The sequence below is a fragment of the Ovis aries genome, chromosome 6 (genome assembly GCF_016772045.2).
Source record: "Ovis aries strain OAR_USU_Benz2616 breed Rambouillet chromosome 6, ARS-UI_Ramb_v3.0, whole genome shotgun sequence".
Classification (NCBI taxonomy): Eukaryota; Metazoa; Chordata; class Mammalia; order Artiodactyla; family Bovidae; genus Ovis; species Ovis aries.
The window spans coordinates 96,379,796-96,406,327 of NC_056059.1; the positions used below are offsets into that span (position 1 = coordinate 96,379,796).

General features: G+C 38.0%; 1 protein-coding gene across 2 annotated transcripts in view; it reads left to right on the forward strand.

Annotated features, from left to right (window-relative positions):
• CFAP299 (cilia and flagella associated protein 299) overlaps nucleotides 1-26,532 on the forward strand; it is a 697,822-nt gene that overhangs the window by 641,789 nt on the left and 29,501 nt on the right. For both annotated transcript variants that reach the window (XM_060417651.1, XM_027970763.3), the window contains exon 5: nucleotides 22,654-22,783. In XM_060417651.1, the coding sequence (XP_060273634.1) occupies nucleotides 22,654-22,783 (130 nt within the window). The remainder of the gene's footprint in view (nucleotides 1-22,653; nucleotides 22,784-26,532) is intronic.

The following is a 26,532-nucleotide window of genomic DNA, read 5'->3' on the forward strand; positions in this document are numbered from 1 at the left end:
CATTATCCTCAATGGTGAAAAATTGAAAACATTTCCCCTAAAGTCAGGAACAAGACAAGGGTGCCCACTTTCACCAGTACTATTCAACATAGTTTTGGAAGTTTTGGCCACAGCAATCAGAGCAGAAAAAGAAATAAAAGGAATCCAAATTGGAAAAGAAGAAGTAAAACTCTCACTGTTTGCAGATGACATAATCCTCTACATAGAAAACCCTAAAGACTCCACCAGAAAATTACTAGAGTTAATCAATGAACACAGTAAAGTTGCAGGATATAAAGCTAACACACAGAAATCCCTTGCATTCCTGTACACTAATAATGAGAAAACAGAAATAGAAATTAAGGAAACAATTCCATTCACCATTGCAATGAAAAGAATAAAATACTTAGGAATATATCGACCTAAAGAAACAAAATACCTATATATAGAAAACTATAAAACACTGGTGAAAGAAATCAGAGAGGACATTAATAAATGGAGAAATATACCGTGTTCATTGATTGGAAGAATCAATATAGTGAAAATGAGTATACTACCCAAAGCAATCTATAGATTCAATGCAATCCCTATCAAGCTACCAACAGTATTTTTCACAGAGCTAGAACAAATAATTTCACAATTTGTAGGGAAACACAAAAACCTCGAATAGCCAAAGCAATATTGAGGAAGAAGAATGGAACTGGAGGAATCAGCCAGCCTGACTTCAGGCTCTACTACAAAGCACAGTCATCAGGACAATATGGTACTGGCACAAAGACAGAAATATATCAGTGAAACAAAATAGAAAGCCCAGAGATAAATCCACACACCTATGGACACCTTATCTTCGACAAAAGAGACAAGAATATACAATGGAGAAAAGACAATCTCTTTAACAAGTGGTGCTGGGAAAACTGGTCAACCACTTATAAAAGAATGAAACTAGAACACTTTCTAACACCACACACAAAAATAAACTCAAAATGGATTAAAGATCTAAATGTAAGACCAGAAACTATGAGACTCCTAGAGGAGAATATAGGCAAAACTCTCTGACATAAATCACAGCAGGATCCTCTATGACCCACCTCCCAGAATATTGGAAATAAAAGCAAAAATAAACAAATGGGACCTAATTAAAATTAAAAGCTTCTGCACAACAAAGGAAACTATAAGCAAGGTGAAAAGACAGCCTTCCGAATGGGAGAAAATAATAGCAAGTGAAGCAACTGACAAAGAATTAATCTCAAAAATATACAAGCAACTCCTGCTGCTCAATTCCAGAAAAATAAACGACCCAATCAAAAAATGGGCCAAAGAACTAAATAGACATTTCTCCAAAGAAGACATACAGATGGCCAACAAACACATGAAAAGATGCTCAACATCACTCATTATCAGAGAAATGCAAATCAAAACCACAATGAGGTACCTTTTCACACCGGTTAGAATGGCTGCTATCCAAAAGTCTGCAAGCAATAAATGCTGGAGAGGATGTGGAGAAAAGGGAACCCTCTTATACCGTTGATGGGAATGCAAACTAGTACAGCCACTATGGAGAACAGTGTGGAGATTCCTTAAAAAACTGGAAATAGAACTGCCTTATGACCCAGCAATCCCACTGCTGGGCATACACACCGAGGAAATCAGAATTGAAAGAGACACGTGTACCCCAATGTTCATTGCAGCACATGTTTATAATAGCCAGGACATGGAAACAACCTAGTTGTCCATCAGCAGATGAATGGATAAGAAAGCTGTGGTACATATACACAAAGAGTATTACTCAGCCATTAAAAAGAATACATTTGAATCAGTTCTAATGAGGTGGATGAAACTGGAGCCGATTATACAGAGTGAAGTAAGCCAGAAAGAAAAACACCAATACAGTATACTAACGCATATATATGGAATTTAGAAAGATGGTAATGATAACCCTCTATGTGAGACAGCAAAAGAGACACAGATGTATAGAAGAGTCTTTTGGACTCTATGGGAGAGGGAGAGGGTGGGATGATTTGGGAGAATGGCACTGAAACATGCATTATATCATATGTGAAACGAATCACCAGTCCAGGTTCAATGCATGATACAGGATGCTCACTGGGATGACCCAGAGGGATAGTATGAGGAACGAGGTGGGAGGGGCGTTCAGGATGGGGAACACGTGTACACCCATGGTGGATTCATGTTGATGTACGGCAAAACCAATACAATATTGTAAAGTAATTAGCCTCCAATTAAAATCAATAAATTTATATAAAAAAAAGAAACTGAAGGACTCTTTGTAGATAATTATTGATGCTGGATAATGGGTACATGGGGATTTGTTACCTAATCACTCTATTTTTAGGTGTGTTTGAAACCTTTCACTAAACATTTTTTTAAAGAGGAAGAAGAGATTACTTGAGTCTCTCAATAAATATTCTAGGTAAAGATTTTTTAAAACTTTACCCAATGAAGTGTCCTCTGATATTTTCTACTCTTTTCTATACCATTCTGGATTTTCATTCTGGCTGTGGCCCAGCAAACTCATTTTGGAGTTCAAAAAAGAATCACAGTATTTGCTGTTTAAAAGCCACTATTCTCTCTCCATGCTCTGCCTCCCAGTCTGCCTTTTTCATTGCTACTGCTAGTTGAAAAGTGAAAGTCTCTCAGTCGTGTCCAACTCTCCGCGACTCCATGGCCTATACAGTCTATGGCATTCTCCAGGCCAGAATACTGGAGTGGGTAGCCTTTCCCTTCTCCTGGGGCTCTTCCCAACTCAGAGATTGAACCCGGGCCTCCTACACTGTGCAGGCAGATTCTTTACCAGCTGAACCACAAGATAAGCCCAAGAATACTGGAGTGGGTAGCCTATCCCTTCTCCAGCAGATCTTCCCCTCTCCTGCATTGCAGACAGATTCTTTACCAATTGAGCTATCAGGGAAGCCACAGACCCAGTTTAAGTAAGAATTTGGCCCTCTGACTGCCTAGCCTACGAATTTGGACCCCATAGGCTGATTCCAAACCATCCAAACACTAAACATTATTTAGTGTTATAAATAATACTGTAGAGAGTCTTTATGTACTTTATGTATCTGTCTATGGTTCCTAGAGGTAGAATTGCTGGGTCAAGTGATATAAATTCTTACAAAGCTTTTTTTGCACATTGCCAAATCGCGTTCCAAAAATGTAATAATTTGCACACTCACAAGCTATCAGTGTGTGTGTGCTTGTCTCATGATACCCTTGCTGGTTGGTAGTATTACACACTTCTTTATTATTCTCAATTTTAAAAGTCAAAAACATTTATTTTTTTTGTTAGCAGTGCTCATTTTAATTATTTGCTGGCCATTATTTTATTTTCTGTGATCTATCTATCCTTGGTCTCACCCAACATTTTTTTTAAAAGGACTAGTGTATTTATTTATTAAATATTTACTTAATTAATTTATTTGTTTTATTTGGCTGCACTGGGGCTTAGCTGTGGCTCTCATGATCTTTGTTGTGGCATGTGAACTCTTAGCATGCGGCATCTAGTTCCCTGACTAAAGATCAAACCTGCGCCATCCTGCATTGGGAGTGGAAGTCTACCCACTAGATGGCCAGGGAAGTCCCTGGTCTCTTCCAAATTTTAAAGTTAGGATCCTTGAAAATTTTTAAATTATGTTGTAAGAGAGTATTATAATTTCAGAATATTTATGGCACACATTTTTCCATATTTACTGCCTCTATTTTTATGACTTCTCTTGACATAAAAATATTTTAAATTGTTATGAAGTTAAATTGGTCTATCTTTTCCTTTAGGATTCCTTCCATTACTTTTAAGCTTAGGAAATCCCTCAGTATGTGCCAATCAAATAAACAGTAACCCACATATCCTCCCTTTCATTTCCCTTGGAGGCTTTGTAACATTCAATGTGTATTCTCTCTCAATCTTCGTATTCTGTCTTTACTAAGCAAAATATTGCTCATTTACCTTTTTATGTTTTGTCATTATTATCAAGTTCAAATGCTTGCCAAAAACTTATCTTACCAGCTTCTCAAGCGTTAAACCACAGGTTTTTCAATGCAGTGTTTTGCCCAACTATAATAATCTCTGCCATTCCATTTTCAGTGGAAATGTCTGGTGCTCTAGTCATACCGACAAGAGAGTTTATGCTTTGTGCAAACAAAGGAGGTGCTGAGTATGTGATGTAGTTGAAGGAGTGTCAGTAAACAGCCTCGCCTCCCACTCAAAAATGTGTTATCTAAAAGTGACAGAGCATACACTCCCACAGTGTCAATCCATGACACCAGCAAATGAAAGAAGACACAATTCTTCTGTGCTAATGTATAAGTATCTCATAATGTCCTGACCCAAAGCTCTTAGCAGGGCAGATGAAGACCAAAGGAGAAAGAAGGTAACAGTAGACCCAAGAGAGAAAGAGAAACTCATGCTGAAGAAGAAAGTCAATTTTAGATTGACGGCAGTCTCATGGTAGCAAAGGGAAAAGTTAAACATTTGTTGGAAATAACCAAGTCCCAGGTGCTGCAAGAAGCTCTGGGAGTAGTCAAATAAAACCTGGTTCCTACCCTTATGAGCCTGCATGCATGATCAGTCGTGCCCGACTCTGCTATCCCATGGACTGCAGCCCACCAGGCTCCCCGTCCATGGAATTTTACAGGCATGAATATCCTTATGGGGCTCACAGGCTAATTGAGAAGGTGATGGTTTGGTGGTTTAGTCACTAAGTCATACCCAACTCTTTTGCAACCCTATGGGCTGCAGCCTGTCAGGCTTCTCTGTCCATAGGATTTTTCAGGCAAGAATACTGGGGTGGGCTGCCATCTCCTCTAGGGGATCTTTCTGACCCAGGGATCGAACCTGTGTCTCTTGCATTGCAGGCAGATTCTTTACTGCTGAGAGACAGAAGAGTAAGTCAACTGTTACAAGACAGAACTTTAATGTTCCTAAAAGGAGAGTATCAGGATTTCCCAGGTGGTCCAGTGGCTAAGACTCCACGCTCCTGATGCAGGGGCCCCAGGTTCTATCCCTGAACAGGGAACTAAATCTTATATGCCATATCTAAAAAGATCCTGCATGCTGCAACAAAGACCTGGCACAGCCAAATAAATAAATATTTATAAGTAGAGTGTCTATTCAGTGCAGGGACTGGAGGAGGGATTATGTGATAAGAGATTTAGAGAAAGAGTAGCACTTGACAAGATAAGAAAAAGAAATGCAGAGAGGGCAATCCAGGCAAAGAAAACAGCAAGCCTGATGGAAGAGAGGCACTGGCAGGGCACGGAATGGCATGTTGAAAGAAATGCATCATGGAAAAAGCTTAAGAGAAATCTGGGGTTGGGAGTAGGTGGGGTGGCCAAAGAGGCAGCTTCCAGGTTTTGTGCTACACTCTAGAGTGTGGTTAGAAAGCCAAGGGTGTCAGAAAAGTATTTTTATCAGGGATGTCCTATCTGATGTGCTATCCTGAAAGATGCCTGTGATTTCAAGGATGATAGGGGATGCAGACAAAGCTGAGAGGCTGGTTATGAAGGAATTGTATTAATTCAGGTGAGAACTGATGTATGATGCAGCATTTGGAGAGAAGAGGATGGTCGTTAGAGGTTAAAGAGATACAATCTATAAGACTTGATGAGAGAGGATGTAGAGGAGGAAGTGGGAAAAGCCTGCAGGAACCCACATTTCTAGACTGGGTGACTGGGTGGGTAGCAGTAACACTTACTGATGACTCATATTCATCCAGTCATGACTCATAAACATGATAAGACATTGCTTTTTCTGTTTCAGTATTAAAATTAGCAAAGGAAAGAGAAGGAGAATCATTGCAGGAAAAAGATGAGTAGCAGGTAGGGTCATGAAAAGAGTTCTGGCACAAAGTCAGTATAAGGCAATGGTTTCACTTGTGAAAATAAAACACTGAAAACCTGATTATTTGAATGAAGAAGGCCTTCAAAGGAGATATGTCAGATGAGGAAGGAGAGCTGGATGAGCAGCTCTGATTCTTTCCACTTCATGTTTTTCTCCTCAGTTCTTACTCCCATCACCGTGATGGGCCCCAGAGAATAGCTGCTTCCATTTTCATTCTATCCCAGAGGAGCCAGCACATCTTTTCCTGGCTTAGCTCGGCACAGTTGAGCAGACAGACTTTTTTTTTTTAAAGACAGTTTTCCATATCATCTACAGAAATAAAACAAAACTGCCCAATGAAAAGTCAAAGGCTATGAAGTGTTTGGCTCCCCTTTCTGCCTAAGGTTGTTTTCCTGCTATGTGGCTTCTCATTGCTTTAGTCTTTGTTGTTTCAGTGGTATTTTTGTTATTTCTCCCTGATCACATTCTAATTATAACTTATATTCTTGCTTTACCAATCGGGAGTACAAAATGAGGTCACATTCCTTTTAACATTCAAAATAAATGCTGAGCCTCAGGTCCATCCCAGCCTCCCAACTGTGATAAAATGTTTATTTCCTCCTCAACATACTTCCTTAAGTTAATCCTAAGGCCCTTGCAAATGCCTGATGTCTTAGCTTTTTAATGCCAAGTAACAAATTACCACAAATTTAGCAGCTTAGAATAACACACATGTCACCATCCATAGGTCAGCATGGGATGGGTGGATTCTCAGTTCAGGGTCTCACAAGACTGACATGAAGGTAAAACTGCATTCCTTTTTTCATGCTCTGGGGAAGAACACACTCCCAAGTCCATTTAGATTGTTGGCAGATTTCAGTTCCATCTACTTATACAGCTGAGGTCCCCATGGCCCCTCCATCTTAAAGCCAGCAACACTGCACCAAATCCTTCTCATACTTTGAATTTCTGTGACTTCTGGCTTTCTTTTCTGTTTTTTAAGGACTCTTAATGATAACGTTACCAGGCTTTCCTGGTGACTCAGCCAATGCAGGAGACATGGGTTCAAGCCCAGGGTCAGGAAGATCCCTTGGAGAAAGAAATGGCAACCTACTCCAGTATTCTTGTCTGGGAAATCCCATGGACAGAAGAACCTGAGCAGTTACAGTCCATGGGGTCCCAGAAGAGTTAGACACAGGTTAGCAACTAAAACAGCAACAACAATAGCATTGTGCCCATCCAGATAATCCAGAATATTTTCCCTATATTAAGGTCAAACAATTAGTAAAGCCCCTTTTGCCAAGCCACATACAATATTGTAGGTGTACCACCAAAGCATAGAGATCGCAGAAGATATTTTGAATTCTACCTTTCAAGTCTACCTGTTCCAAAGTGGTTAAGTCTTTATTACTATCTTTTGAAGGACACAAACTCACAAAACCATTTTCATTAGCCACAGAACCCCCTTTCAATAAGTCGTTTCTGTTGAAAGCAAGCCACCTAGCAGTTTGGGTGTCTTCCCTTCCTAGAGGATTGTGATTCAAGCACAGAAACTCCAGCCTTCTTGAGATCATCTTACATGTACTGCCAAATGATCCCATTTCCCAGACAAATGTACCATACCACGAGTTTTAACAGGCAGTTAATGCATCTGCCTGAGTACTTCAGTGTACTTGGGATTTCACTTCTAATCTGGGCAGTGTCCCTCCAGGTATAGCAGCAGAGAAGGCAGTCTCTTTTCTCCAGTGTTACGTTCCTCCACCATAGCTTCATGTTGCCTAAATGTTGTTTCATAACACTCACCTAAAATATAGTTCTAAATTGCATGTCTTTTTAACAAATTCAGAGCCATTTCACCTCAAGGCACAATTATAGTGCCTGAGCCTGAAGGCTATCCAGTCTTCCTCACAACATACCTACAATCCAGTTTTCACATTTGCTTTCATTCTCTAGTCTCTAGGACCCAAGACCCACCATAATTTCCTCTCCCTAATATACTGACATTTCTTTATTAAAGTGCCTTACCTTGTCACATAGCCATGGCTAAAAAATTATGATTCTAGAAATATATCCATAGATATGAAGGAAAACAATGTTGATTACAGGCCTGAATCTTTCTACTTATAGAAAGATCAGTAAACCTAAAGAACATCTCAATATGCATAGTATAAAAATGAAGGTGATGTTGCTGTTACAATAGTTCCAAATAATTTCATATTCACAAAATTCGAATTTTCAAGACCTTCCAATAGAAAGAGTATATTAAACCAAAGAATTTTTATTATCTTTAAATAACAGAACTTTAATCTTATAATTTCCTTAGAAGTAACAGAGATAACTTATCTATACAATCTCCTTGTTGTTGTTTAGTCATTAAGTCATGTCCAACTCTTTGGGACCCTATAGACTTCAGTACACCAGGCTTCCCTGTCCTTCACTCTCTCCCGGAGTTTGCTCAAACTCATGTCCATTGAGTCAATGATGTCATCTAACCATCCCAGCCTCTGCCATCCTCCTCTCCTTTTGCCTTCAGTCTTCCCCAGCATTAGGATCTTTTCTAATGAGTAGGCTCTTCTCATCAGGTGGCCCAAAGTATTGGAACTTCAGCTTCAACATCAGTCCTTCTAATGAATATTCAGGGTTGATTTCCTTGAGGATTGACTGGTTTGATCTCCTTGCTGTCCAAGGGACTCTCAAGAATCTTCTCCAGCACCACAGTTTGAAAGCATCCATTCTTTGGTGCTAAACCTTCTTTATGCTCATATCCAGACATGATTACTGGAAAATGCAGTCTCCTTAGCCTAAGATAAATGCACACTAGCCCCTAAGAGAACAGTTACCAATAATAGCCATCAAATTTGGGTCATTTTCTCGTTTCTTTCTTGCATTTGACAAGGGATTGGTTGTCCTCGTTATTTTTTTATACTTTCTGTTCCTTTTGGTTCTCATGCCACTGTCTTACTCCTCTTACATTTGTATGAAATTTCTCTGTCTCCTTCTCACATTCTTCTCTCATGTATACCAAATGTAAATTGTGACATCAGAAACATAAAATGTGTCCATAAATAACAAATTCTAGTGAGAATGTAGAGAAAAGGGACCACTTGTACACTGTTAGTGGGAATGTAAATTGATGTAGCCACTCTGAAAAACATTATGGAGGTTCCCCCCCCCCAAAATAAAACTTCCATATGATCTAATAATTCCACAGATGGGTATGGATATAAAAAAATAATGAAAACACTCATTAAAAAAGCTACTTCCACCCCAGTGTTCATAGCAGCACTATTGACAGTGGCCAAGAATTGGGAGCAACTCAAGTGCCCATCAGGAGATGAATGGATAAAGAAGAGTCAATATATATATAAAATGGACTATTCAGTTCAGTTCAGTTCAGTCACTCAGTCGTGTGCGATTCTTTGTGACCCCATGAATTGCAGCATGCCAGGCCTCCCTGTCCATCACCAAATCCTGGAGTTCACCCAAACTCACGTCCATCGAGTCAGTGATGCCATCCAGCCATCTCATCCTCAGTCATCCCCTTCTCCTGTCCCCAATCCCTCCCAGCATCAGAGTCTTTTCCAATGAGTCAACTCTTCGCATGAGGTAGACAAAATATTGGAATTTCAGCATTAGCATCAGTCCTTCCAATGAACACCCAGGACTGATCTCCTTTAGAATGGACTGGTTGGATCTCCTTGCAGTCCAAGGGACTCTCAAGAGTCTTCTCCAACACCACAGTTCAAAAGCATCAATTCTTCAGTGCTAAGCTTTCTTCACAGTCCAACTTTCACATCCATATATGACCACTGGAAAACCATAGCCTTGACTAGATGGACCTTTGTTGGCAAAATAATGTCTCTGCTTTTGAATATGCCATCTAGGTTGGTCATAACTTTTCTTACAAGAAGTAAGCGTCTTACTTTCATGGCTGCAGTCACCATCTGCACTGATTTTGGAGCCCCAAAATATAAAGTCTGACACTGTTTCCACTGTTTCCCCATCTATTTCCCATGAAGTGATGGGACTGGATGCCATGAGCTTAGTTTTCTAGAAACTAAGCTTTAAGTTAACTTTTTCACTCTCATTTTTCACTTTCATCAAGAGGCTTTTTAGTTCCTCATCACTTTCTGCCATAAGGGTGGTGTCATCTGCATATCTGAGGTGATTGACATTTCTCCTGGCAATCTTGATTCCAGCTTGTGCTTCTTCCAGCCCAGTGTTTCTCATGATGTACTCTGCATAGAAGTTAAATAAGCAGGGTGACAATATACAGCCTTGACGTACTCCTTTTCCTATTTGGAACCAGTCTGTTTTTCCATGTCCAGTTCTAACTGTTCCCTCCTGACCTGCATATAGGTTTCTCAAGAGGCAGGTCAGGTGGTCTTGTATTCCCATTTCTTTCAGAATTTTCCACAGTTTATTGTGATCCACACAGTCAAAGGCTTTGGCATCAAAAGTCAAAAAAGTCAGTAAAGCAGAAATGGATCTTTTTCTGGAACTCTCTTGCCTTTTCGATGATCCAGTAGATGTTGGCAATTTGATCTCTGGTTCCTCTGCCTTTTCTAAAACCAGTTTGAACATCTGGCCAAAAGAATGAAATGATGCCATTTTCAGCAACATGATGGGACTAGAAGCTATTATGCTTAGTGGAGTAAGTTAGACCGAGAAATGCGAAGTCTAAAGAATAAAACAAAATACATTAAACAAATGTATTTAACAAAACAGAAATAGAGTCATAGACATAGAAAACAAGCTTATATTTACCACAGAAAAGAGGGAGAGAAGAAGGAACAAAATAAGAATATAGGATTAATACAGATACAAATGACTATGCATAAATTAAACAACAAGGATTTACAGTATGGCACAAGGAATTATATCCAATATCTTGAAATGACTTATAAATAAATGCCCTACCTGACACATCATTATTCTGGACATTGAACAGTATAAATGTTCTTGGTAAATGGTGAAGCACTGCATTGATGCAAAATAACATTATTGACAGTCGTTTCAATAATAATATCAGAAAGAGAATGAAATTAAGGTAGGAGTCTCTGTGACACCCAACCCACACATGCACCCTTCCCTCGGGTTTCTGCCTTAGGAAAGTACTTTCTCTTCAGCTTCTTCATGAGGAATGGCTGGATAGCCTAATTTACTCTAGGACTAGACAGTGCCATTCTTTCTTGACCTTGAGATTCTCACTCTGTGATTTGGAACTTAGAGGTATTCCAGGATGTTTCTAATATTTGCTCCCTTTGAAAAATCAGAAAGGGCTCTGTGTAACTCTCTTTCCTTACACTGGAGAGATATGGTAATAAGTAGATATGTTATTATCACCTACTCCTTTCCTATTACATGCGGGTAGCAATGAAACATTCCAGACACCTTGCCAGAAGGCTGGGATCCACAGTGAGGAGGTCAGCATGGGAGTATGGAAGCAGATTTGGAATGCTTCCTCCAAATCTCTTTCTATAAGAAGGATTCCTCTGATCAAGGGTTACATTATTCTTTACCCTAGGGGACTTATCACAAATATTCAAGTATCCCAAATATTATAACATTCATCTTACCCTTAACACCTTCCATAACCAGTCCATATACTTGACATTGCACTTTGGATTTAGAGCAGGTAACATAGTGAACATGCCAGACAGGTGCCCATCTGTCTTCTGACTCAGTGGCCTCCTGGCAATGAACACTCCCTCTTATCCACATGCCTTCAAGGGAGAGGAGAGTCAACTTTGCCAGTGTTCCTTGCTTCCTTTGCTCTCCCTGAAGAGAAGGCACACCCAAAGTTCTCTGCATTTTGGTGGGAGACCAGTCCATATTTAATTCTCAATCCACAGCAATTTATTTTCTGCCTCATTAGTATGAAACTACTGAGAATCTCTTGTAAAGGTTAACACTAATTGATATATACTCATTTTTCAGGCTCCCCAGGTGGCACTAATGGTAAAGAATCTGCCTGCCAATGCAGGAGACCTGAAAGATGCAGGTTTGACCCTTGGGTTGGGAAGATCCCCTGGAGAAGGAAAAGGTCACCCATTCTAGTATTTTTTGCTGGCAGAATCCCATGGACAGAGGAGCCTGCAAGACAGCATACAAACTTTTCAGTTCTTCTCTAACTTTTAATGTCCTTTCTACCTAGAATTCTTGGCCCTATTTCTTTCCATCAGGAAAATCTCATTAGAAACATATCTTATCAAGATACATATTCTTTTTTGACTGAACAGTCCCAAAATACCTTACACAAATATCTATTGTATCATTTCTCAGGCTGTATTATAATCCTTCTTTTTTATTTTTGATGTGTTGAATTGAATTGAATGACACATCTGACCACCTGTCACTAGGGCACTTAATGTTTTCAATTATTTTAATAGTTGCAATCGGTTGGTCAACAGTTATCTATATTTTCCCAACTGGAATGTGCATTTGTTAAATAGCTGATTGAGTTAGAGATACATTATATAGCCATGAATAGGAGCCAAGTTAACTAACTTTTGAAAACACTAAACTTTAGATTTCATATCCTTACCAACCAAAATAACTGATCAAACCTATATTTTTATGGGGAATATGATATTTCAGGAAATTAGTTTGTTATAGAATGTTTTACTGCTTTGATATTATTTGAAAAATAGAAAAAGAACAGGAGTGTTTATTATTCTAGATTAAATTTCATGTCTCTTTACCACAATTGCAATTTCATATAATTTTTCCACAGCAATAAAATAAAAAGGATCAACCATAAGAAAACATGTTTTAGCATTTTTTAAACATCTTTATCATAGTTTTGGCAAATCTCTGGCAAACCTTTGGAAACAGTTTAGATAAACATTGGATAAATCAGCTCTAAAACAGCAGCGTTTAAATGGTCTGTAGGTGTGGCGACCACACACCTCAGTTTTCCTGGCATTGTCTGAGCTTACTCTTATTGTCTTGGCACAATTGTCAGCAGCTTCTTTTTTTCTCAGTAAGATCTTAGTTTGGACAGTAGAACTGTAGCCATCCTACTTACAGACTGTCTACACAGAGATTAAAAAGGAGACAATAATGTTTAATGCCTAAATGTCCCCATGACTCAGATAAAACCCCCTGAATTTTCATTTTTCAATAAAATCTTTTGATTTCACAAAAACTGTTTTTGTAAGTTTTCAAGTTTATTTCTGTTTTTACAAATTTGCTTTAAATATGATTATCTCTCTTCCTAAAAATGTTATCTTATAAATATTCTTTATTTTCCTCTCAAATGAAATGTGTTTAACTTTATAAGCATATTCAAGTATTAAGTACTATAAACGGCAACCCACTCCAGGACTCTTGCCTAGAAAATCCCATGGACGGAGGAGCTTGGTACAGGCTACTGTCCATGGGGTCACAAAGAGTCAGGCACGACTGAGCAACTTTACTTCACTTCCAACTCTTTAAAACCCAGAAAGATTCCATTATTAGTGGAGACTTAAATAAAAACTCCCTGCTATTCATTATAAACTGTTGGTTATACTCATAGGGAAAATCTCTTAGGTGCTAATAGGTTCTCTTTCAGTAATGTGTTCTCTGTGATGTCAAATTTCCTGTTCACATGATAATGATCTTATTTTTTTCCCTATGCTTTAGGTAGTGGAGACTACAATTGTTATAGTCATTATTTTTGTTCTGGATTCACCTTTAAGATGTTGGCTTGCCTTAAATGTATTTTTATGTGCAACATTTTCTAACCTTTGACAGCATTGTCCATTATGCTTCCATAGTTTTCCTAAATATGCCACTTGAAGGAAGATATTGAACAAAATTAGGACAAAGCATTTTGGAGACAATGGCTTTGAACTTTACTCCCCCTGGTGGTCCAAAGCCCTGTTTCCCTGTGATGTAATAAAAAATATTTTTTTCTGATACTAGGAGACATCACGTAAAATAGATGACAAACAGTAATTGTTTACAAAAATATGCAGAAGAACCCATTGTCACTTAATGAACAAATTTTACACATATTTATCTCAACTCATTATTCTAACTTATTTATATAAGTTGTATATAAATATGCTCTTATATAATAAAATGCCCAATTACTAGGATGTTTATCATGGGTAGCAAATGGTAATTTGCTCTGTTACTCCAAAACCTTAGTCAATTTCACACAAATCATCCCTTTATGTCCTTCAACTTTACATACAGTACATTTGAACTTTTCTATAATTAATTTCTAGATCTGAACATTTATACATAAATTAAAATAACATGCAATAATTCACTGAATCAAAGGAGGCTTTCATAATAATAGACTATTTCCATTGTGAAGAGCCTTTGCAATATATAGGTCAACCTCTAAATTTTAGATAGGGAAAATTTAAACAGTTGCTTCAGAGATCAGATTTTAAGTCCCAGATCAATGTTCTAGATGAATTCTCTTAATTATCTTTTAAAAATAATTTTCTTGCTATTTCCTTGTTTTAGTTCTGTAGTAATTGAAAATAATATAATCAGTTGAATGATGAATGAAAATAAATATTGGCATTGTATCATTAATTTAGTTTATGAATATTTATTGAGTGCTACTTGTTGATAGAAACAGTGTAGCAAGTGTAGAATAAACAGATTTGGAAGATGGGATAGAAAAAATTACTTTTTGATATGTTGACATTGGGGCTTCCGTGGTGGCTCAGACTATAAACAATCTGCCTGCAGTGAAGGAGACCCAGGTTCAGTCCTTGAGTTGGGAAGATCCCCTGGAGAAGGAAATGGCTACCCAAGTCCAGTATTCTTGTCTGGAAAATTCCATGGACAGAGGAGCCTGGTGGGCTACAGTCCATGGGGTCACAAAGAGTCAGACACGACTGAGCAAGTAACACTTCATGCTGAGATTGAGATGCTTGTGGTTTATCCCAGTAAATACAGTTGAGCAGGTGATGTGGATCAGCAATTCGGGTGAGAGAACTGAGATGGAACATGGTTTGGGATAAGCTGGCATAGAGAAGATAGACTTCATTATAATACATTAGGAGAATACGAGTTTGAGGAAGTTTTTAAATCTCTTTTCTCCTTTTTCCTTTCTCTTTTTTTTAATCCCTCTTCTTTCTTTCTTTCTTTCTTTCTTTTTTTTTTTTTTTACTTCTTTCTCTCTGTCTTTCTTTTCCTTGTTTAGCTGAAATTTATATGTGTGTGTTAGTTTTGAGAAAAATTGTATAGGGAGATGAGTTTGATTATATTAGAGAAATGTTGAGTATCTATTGAAGTAACAAAGAAGACAATAGGCAATGGAATTCAGAAAACAAATAGAGGTGTTTTGTTTTTTTTTTTTTGATCTTGGAAAAGAAGAAAGGCATTAATTCTGAGCTAAAGGGAGGTTAGAGAACACTGTCAATATGAATAAATTTGCAAGTGAAGGGATAGGATCTTGATCATGTTCCCAGTTAGTGTCCTTTTTTACTAATAAACTAAGAAGTAAGGTCATTTTCTGATAGTAAAGAAGAAAGTAGAGGAATAAGATGCATGAGTAACACAATGAAAGATAAAGAGAACTAGAATATGTAAAAAGTTACTCTGTAGGATCTAGAATTGGAGGTTCAAATTTGAAATTTAGAATTACGTCTATGGTACAGTCTGTTGTTTTCAGCAAGAATTGTCAGAAGACTATATGCAAGAACAGAGAAGGCAAACATTTGAACTGACCGAGAGCTGATACTTACGAATACCAAGAGGGTTTATTGAGCTAGATAGTTGTGGTTATTGGCAAGTGTCTCAAGAAGGAGAGAAGTTAAGAAATTATTTGTTACGAATGAGAGTCAAAAGGGTGATCTGGGGTACCCAAGGCCTCAATAAATGTAAAACAGTACTGTAGAAGAACTATCAAAGAATACTAATAGACAATAAAAATTCAAATAGAATTATGAGTTATAATAATATCTAGAATATGGAGTTGGATATAGATGGCTTAAGAGGAGTGGAATTAAGGTTTAAATATAGTTTAACACATTCTGCATTGACAATTACTTGGCCACTTTAAAGAAATCAATAAACAGCAGATTAAAAAGAATGTTTGGGTTGGCGACATCAACAAGATAGCAGAGTAGGAAGCCCTGGACTCTTCTTTCCCCCCACAAATACACAGATTCAGTAACTATTCCTAGACAAATTCCCTTTGTAAGACATCCAGAAACAACTGAAAGGTCCATGTACCTCCCAGTCGAATGAAAATCAGCCTTAACAAAGCCAATGGAGATTTGAGACACCCTCTTACTGGATTACCTTTTGCCAGCTTAGCATCATACGATGAAAAAGAAACCCTCTAGCTCTCAGCTTCTCCCAGGGGAAGCAGGGATTGGTTTCTGTACCCAAACTCCCAGCTCTTCTAAGTGGGGCTCCCCAGGGAACTAACTTCCATTTTGCCAGTCTTGGACTTCCGTTGGGTCAGATACATCCTATGCAACTGGAGGGAAATGGTTACAGCATCTTGGGCTGGTAGACATCATACATCCCACTCACTGTTCATCACAGAGCAAGGGACAAAATCCACAGCTGCCTGCTTCTTCCTGGGGAGGGAAAAAGTTAGAATGGGCCAATGAATCTCTATCCAAGTTGGTGGTCTTCTCCTGTAAAAAGTCAGTTCATGAAGACTGGGAGAGGCATCTGCTTTGTCTAATATGCAGGCAGCAACACATAAAGTCAAGGAAAATCAATAATAAGGCAAGAATGTTCCCCCCAAAAAGGAATGGAATAAACCTCCAGATACTGACCCTAAAGAAAGGTAGAAGTGTGATAGTGTTAGTCACTCAGACTCTTGGTGACCCCATGGACTGTAGCCCACCAGGTTTCTCTGTCCATGGAATTCTCCAGGCAAGAATACTGGAGTGGGTTGCCATTTCCTTCTCCAAAGAAAAGTAGTAATCTGATATATATACCTGAAAGAGAGTTGAAAATAACTTTCAGAAAGGTGCTCACTGAGGTCAGGAACACAATGCATGAACAAAAGGGGAAACTGAACAAAGAGAAAATATTAAAAAGTACAAAACAAATCATGGAGCTAAAGACAATAATCAAACTTAAACAAAACCCACCAAAGTGTTTCAACATCAGACTAGAGCAAGCAAAATAAAACACTGGTGAATTTAAAGACCAGTCACTGGAAATAATTAGGTCAGAGGAGCAAAAAGAAAACAATGAAGAAAAGTGAAGAAAGCTTAAATGAGCTATGGGATACCTTCAAGAAACCGATACAAGCAGTATAGGATTCCCAGAATGAGAAGAGAGAAATAAAAGACCAGAAAATTTACTCAAAGAAATAATAACTGAAAACTTCCAAAATCTGAGAAAGGAAATGGATATCCAAATCCAAAAAGCTTGTTGTTGTTCAGTTGCTTGGTTGTGTCCAACTCTCTGTGACCCAAGGACTGCAGCACACCAGACTTCCCTGTCCTTCACTATCACCTGGAGTTTGCTCAAACTCATGTCCATTGAGTCAGTGATGTCATCCAACCATCTCATCCTCTGCCCCCTTCTCTTGCCCTCAATCTTTCCCAGCGTCAGGGTCTTTTCCAGTGAGTTGGCTCATTGGAAAGCCAGTGAGCCATCAGGAAGCCAAGTATTGGAGCTTCGGCATCAGTCCTTAATGAATATTCAGGATTGATTTCCTATAGGATTGACTGGTTTGATCTCCTTTCTATCCAACAGACTCTTAAAAGAGTCTTCTTTCAGCACCACAGTTAAATGCACAAATTCTTTGGTGCTTAGCCTTCTTTATGGCCCAGCTCTCACATCCATACATGACTACTGGAAAAACCTTTGTTGGCAAAGTGATGTCTCTGATTATACAGACCTTTGTTGGCAAAGTGACGACTCTGCTTTCAACAAATGAAGTTGCTCAGTCGTGTCCAACTCTTTGTGACCCCATGGACTATAGGCCAGCAGGCCCGTGTCCATGGGATTTCCCAGGCAAGAGTACTGGAGTGGGTTGCCATTTCCTTCTCCAGGGGATCTTCCCGACCCAGAGATCAAACCCAGGTCTCCTGCATTGCCGGCAGACGCTTTGACCTCTGAGCCACCAGGGAAGCCCACACACTGTCTAGGTGGAGTTAATAATCAATTGACATCAAATTTCACTGAAACAAGACAAGGAAGCTATAAAGCCCTGCTGTACAGCATTGTACTTATAGTCAACATAATGTACACTTAAAATTTGTAAAGAGAGACAGTCTCATATTGAGTGTTCTTAATATAATAAATTAAATTTTAAGAAAGAGTACTTGTTTTAGAGCCTATAGACTGGGTTTGAGACTGTATTCTAGTACTTGCTAGTAATATAAATTTTAAATATTTATCTTCTCTTAGCTCCAGTGTATGTGCTCAGGCATGTCTGACTCTCTGCAGCCCCATGGACTGTAGCCCACCAAGCTCCTCTGTCCATGGAATTTTTCAGGCAAGAATACTGAAGTGGGTTGCCATTTCCTACTCCAGGGGACCTTCCTGATCCAGGGGTCAAACCCACATCTCTTTCATTTCCTGCATTGGCAAGCATCTTCTTTACACCTAGAGCCACCTGGGAAGCCCCTTAGCTCCAGTGCCCTCATCTATATAATAGGAATAGAAATAAACAGCTTGCAGGATTCTTACTAAAATCAAGTTAATCTCCATAGAAGATATATATAATATTAAATATATCATCTCATATATAATTTTTTTATGATAAAGCCTTTTTATACTTCCTGCCACTTTAGGATCCTGCTTTCTCTACTTTTCCCTCTTCACATCATGGAAACAAATTCAAGAATAGTTCATCCTAAAAAAAAAACTGACCTTTGATTTTTTTATATCTTTTTCAGCGCTGTCCTAGTTTTCTTGTTTCCTTCATAACTAAATTAATAGAGGAATTTTTTATTCAATGATCTTTTCTCATCTTCTCTTAAATTCTCTATAAATGAATTTTGCTCCCACCATTTTCCTGCAACTGTTTTTTTGTAATATCCTTCCAAGTGAAATTTCAGATGAACTCTTTTCATACATTATCTGAATTGTAAAGCGTTTGGCACTATAATCTTTCCTAAAGTACTGTTTCTTTATATATTCTTCTCTCTTCAGATTTTGCAATAAAATAACTCTCCTGGTTCTTCCTGATGCTTCAGATCACTATTTTTTAATTTCCTTTACTGATTCCTCTTCTTTTCCTATAAAATTGACGTCCCCAGGTTTCACTCTTTTTTAAAATATTTTATTTAAGTTTCTTTATGTGAACCATTTTTAACATGTTTATTGAATACGTTACACTATTGCTTCTGTTTTATGTTTTGGTTTTTTGTCTGCAAGGCACATGGGAATCTTAGTTCCCCAATCTGGGATCAAACCCTCACCCCCTGCATTGGAAGGTGAAGTCTTCACCACTGAACCACCAGGGAAGTCCCCCAGATTTCATTCTTATTCACATTTTCTCCTTTGTCTATCTCAGTCACCTATTGGAATTTAAATACTGCTGGTAATGCTGGTACTCCATCTAAGCATGCTCAGCCACTCAGTCACATTCAGCTCTTTGCAACCCCACAGACTGTAGCCTGCCAGGCTCCTCCATCCATAGGATTATCCCAGCAAGAATACTGGAGTGGGTTGCCATTTCCTCCTCCAGGGGATTTTTCCCAACTCAGAGATAGAACGCACATCTCCTGCATTGCAGGCAGATTCTTTCCACTGAGCTACTGGGGAAACCCCTTCTCCATCTAAGAAAACTCTAAATTTAGAAATTTATCCATCCTATTTATTCTGTTACTATACATTTAGTATCTACCATGTGTCAGGCATGGGCTGTAAAAAGGAATTGGGAATATGGCAGTAAACAGCACAAACCAAGAACTTTGCTTTCATTTTCTTGAATATTTCCTGAGGATTTCAAGTTGAACACATCTAAAACTGAAATAATCCCTTCTATTTCCTGCAATCTGTACCCTACCTTGTGTTTTATTTCCTAGTAAATATTAATAATAGATGGAGAAACAGTGGAAACAGTGTCAGACTTTATTTTGGGGGGCTCCAAAATCACTGCAGATGGTGACTGCAGCCATGAAATTAAAAGACGCTTACTCCTTGGAAGGAAAGTTATGACCAACCTAAATAGCATATTCAAAAGCAGAGACATTACTTTGCCGACTAAGGTCCGTCTGGTCAAGGCTATGGTTTTTCCAGTAGTCATGTATGGATGTGAGAGTTGGACTGTGAAGAAGGCTGAGCGCTGAAGAATTGATGCTTTTCAACTCTGGTGTTGGAGAAGACTCTTGTGAGCCCCTTGGACTGCAAGGAGGTCCAACCAGTCCATTCTGAAGGAGATCAGCCCTGGGATTTCTTTGGAAGGAATGATGCTAAAGCTGAAACTCCAGTACTTTGGCCACCTCATGCGGAGAGTTGACTCATTGGAAAAGACTTTGATCCTGGGAGAGACTGAGGGCAGGAGAAGAAGGGGACGACTGAGGATGAGATGGCTGGATGGCATCACTGACTCGATGGACATGAGTCTAAGTGAACTCCAGGAGTTGGTGATAGACAGGGAGGCCTGGCGTGCTGCGATTCATGGGGTCGCAAAGAGTCAGACACAACTGAGCGACTGAACTGAACTGAACTGAAACATTAATAATTCTATCCACTTAGGTATTCAAATCAGAAATCTGAGAGTAATCTAGACTCTTATTTCATTGACATTTTTCTCATAACCATTAAATCCACTTTTCAGTATGTTATTAAATCCAGTTCCTCATTTTCATCCACAGACACACTTCACGATCACCTGGGCTCTGTGTATAAAATGGGATAGCTTTCTGCCTACTTCATGGGGTTGACAAGATTAATGACATAATAGATTCCTTAGTCTCAAAACATTACCCAGTACATGATGCTTATTAAATGTGTTAGTTATCATTATTAAATAATAATAATAATTAGCTATTAGAATTGGCATTTGAAATGAAGCTTATTACCCTTCCCTGAATAGGAGAACAAAAAGTATTGACAAAAAATCCAAGCCACTTCATCAAAAGTACCATGTGCTAGACGAATTGACTTTCTTACATAAAGAGTGTGTGTATATACATATTAATATATATTCAAAAAAATCTGCCTGAACTTCAATGAGGCTTTTCATTTGAAGTCTGAGCAATAAGATAGGAATGTGTGATATAAACCATGCCCTTCAGAGCATAACTATGACTCAAGCATTTTAGTGAGATTGTCTCTATCTATATATCTCAGCAATACACAGACACTTAAGGTTGAGAATCACACCCATGTCCCTTATTCCAGTTTGTCAGTCTCTTAACTGAACACCCAGGAGGATGGAGGTCAATTTATCTTCCTTATTATGAATTAAGCTGAATTTTGAGTGTGAAGTCAAACTGTCTTGTAATTCCTTTTCTACTGGATTGAATTTACCACCAGTACTATTGGCAGCTCTCCTATCATCAACCTATTGGGCACTGAGCCTGCCAAAAGCGGACTAGAGTGAGGACCTAGAAAGCGTGAATGTTCAGCTCCTGCCCTCAATCTGTTAATCAGATAGTCACTCCTGCTTTCTTGGGAAGGGTTGACAAAACAGACAGAGGTGGTTGGAAAACTTCTTTTTCTAACTCTACGCCTCAGAAAGGGCAGATGTTAGTATGTCTTGAGCATAGAAGAAGTAAGAGGCGAAGAGAGACACTAGTTCTCACTCATATGCACCACTGAAGATATATGATCTATAAAATCAGGTTTTGAATATTAAAATATTTGAAGGTAAACATATCACACTTTCAGGTAATAGCAAAAAGTTGATGCCTCAGAAAACAATGTAATTCAGGGTGATTTTAATCAATGAAATCTACTCTTTCAAAATGAAGAAGAGCAGTCATAGAAGGCAAAACAACCCAGAAATAGGATAAGGGGGAAATGATTAAAAATAAATATTAAAAATATTTGAGAGGCATACTGGGCTGTAAGCTATACATGTCTTATCTCTACAGCTGTCATTTTAAAAGCAAACATAATATTAGAAATGTGTTAATGGAAATGAGATATGTAAAAATAAGTATGTTGAGGATGCTTCTAACACATAACAGCATTATATTTGTATTGACAAATAGATATAAAATAAGACATGGAAAAAATACAAAGTTTCCATAGAAGATCATCCAAAGAAAGAGTTGAACAGGCATTGCTGAGTGGAAGAAAGAGTGTGTGTATGCTTTGAAACACACAGATCTGGGTTGAAATATTAGATTTAGAATGTTAACTATACTAGTTGAACTCCTCTGATATCTTTGCCTTGTCTGCAAAGTAAGAGCAGTTTCATATGGATATTGTTGTAGAATATATCACATCATGCCTGGCCTGTGGTCACCTCTCAAACACAAGTAGTTTTCTTCCTGCCTGGGAAACGTATCATTGAAAAATGGAGCCTTAAATAAATGAATTAATTGGTTTTGAATGAAAAGAGGTGACTTAGCCTACTTTTCCTTCCAGTAAACAGTCTCTTACTTAATTCCCTGAATATTCAATAACCTGAAGAGTCTTAGCTAGAAGAAATAGCCTTAAATTACATCAATTTTCTTCTTCCTGGGAATATAATACTGGAATAGGCCCTAGATCTTTGAGTGTCCAAACCAGGAAATCATGCAAAATAGTCATAAATATGAATCCAAATGATTGAGAACCCAGTCTAATCTTTTCTGCAAGAATTTTAATCACACCTGTGGTCTGCATGGTTCTATAGACAGTGATCTTATCCATTTATCTTGAAGCTGACCTGCCCCAAATATTGTCTGGAATATATTTGTCCATTTAATTCATTATGCATATTAATTCCTAATAAATATTTATTTTTATAGTTTTTACAACTGGGACAGTCATATTGCTGTTTGGAATTCAACCCCCAACTACCAAGTGATTGCCGATAATCCAGAAGGCTTACTTTTCAAATACAAAAGAGACAGAAAAATTCTCAATGTGGACCCTAAGGTACATCTGCTTTTACATTTATGAATCTCATTATATTTTATTGTATCTCTACGTATCACTAAAAAAGTATTAAATAATTGACCTTAAGTTTTTTTTTTAATTTATAAATGAAAAGCTATGTGGAAACAAGCGTGATATATGGCAAAACCAATACAATATTGTAGAGTAATTAGCCTCCAATTAAAATAAATAAATTTATATTTTAAAAAAAGAAACAAAAAACTTCAAAACTTAATAAATTATCAGAAACCAACAGGGAAGAATTTGAGGGGAAAAGCTTATTTCAAGGGGACACCAAGTAGACAACTTAAGGCTACAAGCAAGGCATCTGTGAGCCTTGATAAAATCAGTTGAAACACCATGAAAAAAGATTCCTTTGGACTCTCCCTTTTAGTAACTTTAAATCATTCAAGTAGTACATACTCTAAATACTCAGCTCTCCATATCCTTAGAGGCAGAAACTACTAAGAGGGAGTCCACGTGTTTGCACTTTTATGAGGGACTTGAACAAGAGAGGATTTTGATACCTACAGGTGGTCGTGGAACCAATCCCCAGAGGATACTAAGGGATGACTGTAATGTATCAAGTTCTGTGCCAAGCTCCTGTAAGGTGTTGGTTCATTTTGTCTTCAGAACCGCCTGACACAGGCACCATTACATGTCTTCATTTACAGATCAAAAAAGTGAGGTTAGAGAGGGTATGGGAGGTACCTGAGGGAAATGGCAGAACTAGGATTTATATCTCAAACTCCCAAGTTCAACAAGTGTTTTGAATCACTATATCTTCATTACATTAGTAGTAGTAGACTTAAAATCTTACTTATTGTTCACTGAATGAGTGAGTGAAGGTGCTCAGTTGTGTCCAACTCTTTGTGACTCCATGGACTCTAGCCTACCAGGCTTCTCCATCCATCGGATTTTCCAGGGAAGGGTACTAGAGCAGGTTGCCACTTCCTTCTCCAGGGGATCTTCCCGACACAGGGATTGAACCCGGGTCTCCCGCATTGTAGGCAGATGCTTTTACCGTCTGAGCCACCAAGGAAGATTCTATTGTTCACTATGGATGCTTTAAAATGTGAGGGTTACATCTTGTCTGATAAGGCAAAGTGTCTAAATTCTAAAGAAGGGTCACTTAAAAACATCTTTTAAGAGTCATTAGTGTGATTGGACCCGGAATTAAATTTGTCTATTTGACTAATGGAAAATCTTAGGCTATTAAAAATAAGAACTATGTTTATTTGCCTTCTAAGTTCCTCAAATTGTAGATTGTTAGGTAACAGGCACCCAAAAGTAGACTGATCAACTGAATAAAGCTGAGTAGGGTGAAGTTATATAATTTCATCCCCAATTTGTTTTTGAAACTTTTTAATATAAGAAAATGTATTCCAAAATAGTCTGTGATTCTATTACATTGTCTTCAACATTGTTATTAAAATGCTTTAAAGTAGATAGATTAAGAAAAAAAAAGAAAAAATAAATAAATGGAACTCACATGTGAGAACACTCCTTTTTGCCTGGCAGCAGACTTAGGTCAGAGAACCAGTAGACTTTATATCCATTTTTTGCTCTGATTCTGTGGAGTCTAGTCACTGAATTTGGTGATGAGTCATTTACAAAAGAGAGGCTCTCATCTCACATACATACTCAGAATTCTAATATCCCTTTTTTATATGTGACTAACACTGAAAGCAATACTGTCTTTAATGCATTTATGAGTGTTCACTTACGAATAGCAGAGAAGTATATGTGCACATCTTGTCTCTGATAGTGCCTCTTTACTCATAAGTGGGTGTCAGAAAGTGAAAATGAAAATTGCTCAGTCGTGTCTGACTCTTTGCCACCCCATGGACTGTAACCTGCCAGGCTCCTCTGTCCATAGGATTCTCCAGGCAAGAATACTGGAGTGGGAATCCATTCCCTTCTCCAGGGGATCTTCCCAGCCCAGGGACTGAACCCGGGTCTCCCACATTGCAGGAAGATTCTTTACCAGTGAGCCACCAGGGAAGCTCCAAATGAGTGTCAGCACACTATCACTTGAGGCAAATTATAGAAAACTTAACAAATAGCATTTACAGAGTCTTTTCCTTTTTGTAGGCTAAACTACATACATAAGAAAACATATAAAATGATTAATATCATTATTAACATGTGTGGAACAAGTTTTTGAGTCAGTTTTGAATGGCATCACACAGATTATTTTAAGGCTCCATTTTAACTTGTGCCATATACATATACCAAGAATGTATGCCATCAATTATAGCTTTTGTGTATGTCTTTGAAGAATCATTACTGAATCCAAACTACTATTTGAATGGTTTGAATAGCTTTAATTAATAAGCACTCATTTCCACAATAATCAATCATGAAATTTCAAATACTTAATCAATAATCCATGAAACATAACGTGTTCCTCTTTTTCCTGGAAGATTTTAATTATAACTCAAAAGATTCATGGTGAGTCTGAAGGAAAGGTACTTCCAAAATCTTGGAGAACAAGGATTTGGATAATTAATGATAGAAGTATATTATTGTATATTATATTATACATGTATAAAGTATATTAGTCTTCCTGGTGTCTCAGATAGTAAAAGAATCTGCCTGCAATTCAGAAGACCTGGGTTCAATCCCTGGGTTGGGAAGATCCCCTGGAGAAGGGAATGGCTACCCACTCCAATATTCTTACCTGGAGAATTCCATGGACAGAGGACCCTGGCAGGCTGCAGTTCATGGAGTTGCAAAGAGTTGGGCACAGCTGAGCAACTAACACTTTCATAAAATATATTATATAAAAGAATTGTTAAGTGAGACATATAGTGATATTTGGGTACTTGCTCAGTTGCTCAGGAGTACCCAATCTTTGCAACTCTAAGGACTATAGCCCACCAGGCTCCTCTGTCCATGGAATTTTTCAGGCAAAAATACTGTAGTGGGTTGCCATTTTCTCTTCCAGGGGATCTTCCTGACCCTGGGATCGAACTCCAATCTCCTGTGTCCCCTGCTTTGGCAGGTGGATTCTTTACCACCGAGACACTTAGGAAGCCCCTACTTGGGTATTTATGTTCCTTTAAATTTTTTTTAATCTTTTTGAAGGATAAAAACTAACAAAAGAATGTTGGTCTTAGCATTAATAAACAAAATTCTAGGCCTTTAATTTATTATTAACTGGTTTCATGGTTTTGAGAAATTCACTTAATTTCTCTAGACTTTGCTGTTCACAGCTGGAAGATGAGACTTTGTTGTTGTTTTCTGATCTCTGGAGTCTCTCTAGCTCCCCAGGCCCAATTTGCAGAGATTCTAACTCAACTGGGCCTCAAAGTACATATTTTCATAAAGCTACCAGTGTGATTCTGCTGTAGATTGTCCATGAACCACAATTTGAAAAAGTCTTATTTATTAAAACAATAATCTCAAGATCTGGTACTCTGTGTCCCAGACACAAGTGTTCTCAAACAAAATAGAACACATATATTTTCATTTTTATGGACTAGATATAAAATTAGCATGTATATCACCTACTTAATTTCTTAACTTATTTACCCTCTTCAAAGAGCCATAATCATTTTATATTTCATGCATCAACACAGCAGCTCTTACAGACCTACAGGCAAGTCAAGAAATAAGCTAATAAGTCAAATTTTTCAAACTACAAACAATTTGAGTTACATCTTTATACTCAATATCCTCCCTAACAATTCTGCTTGAAATTCTTCTTAAGATGAACATATCATAATTCCATCTTTAAAGAGCTA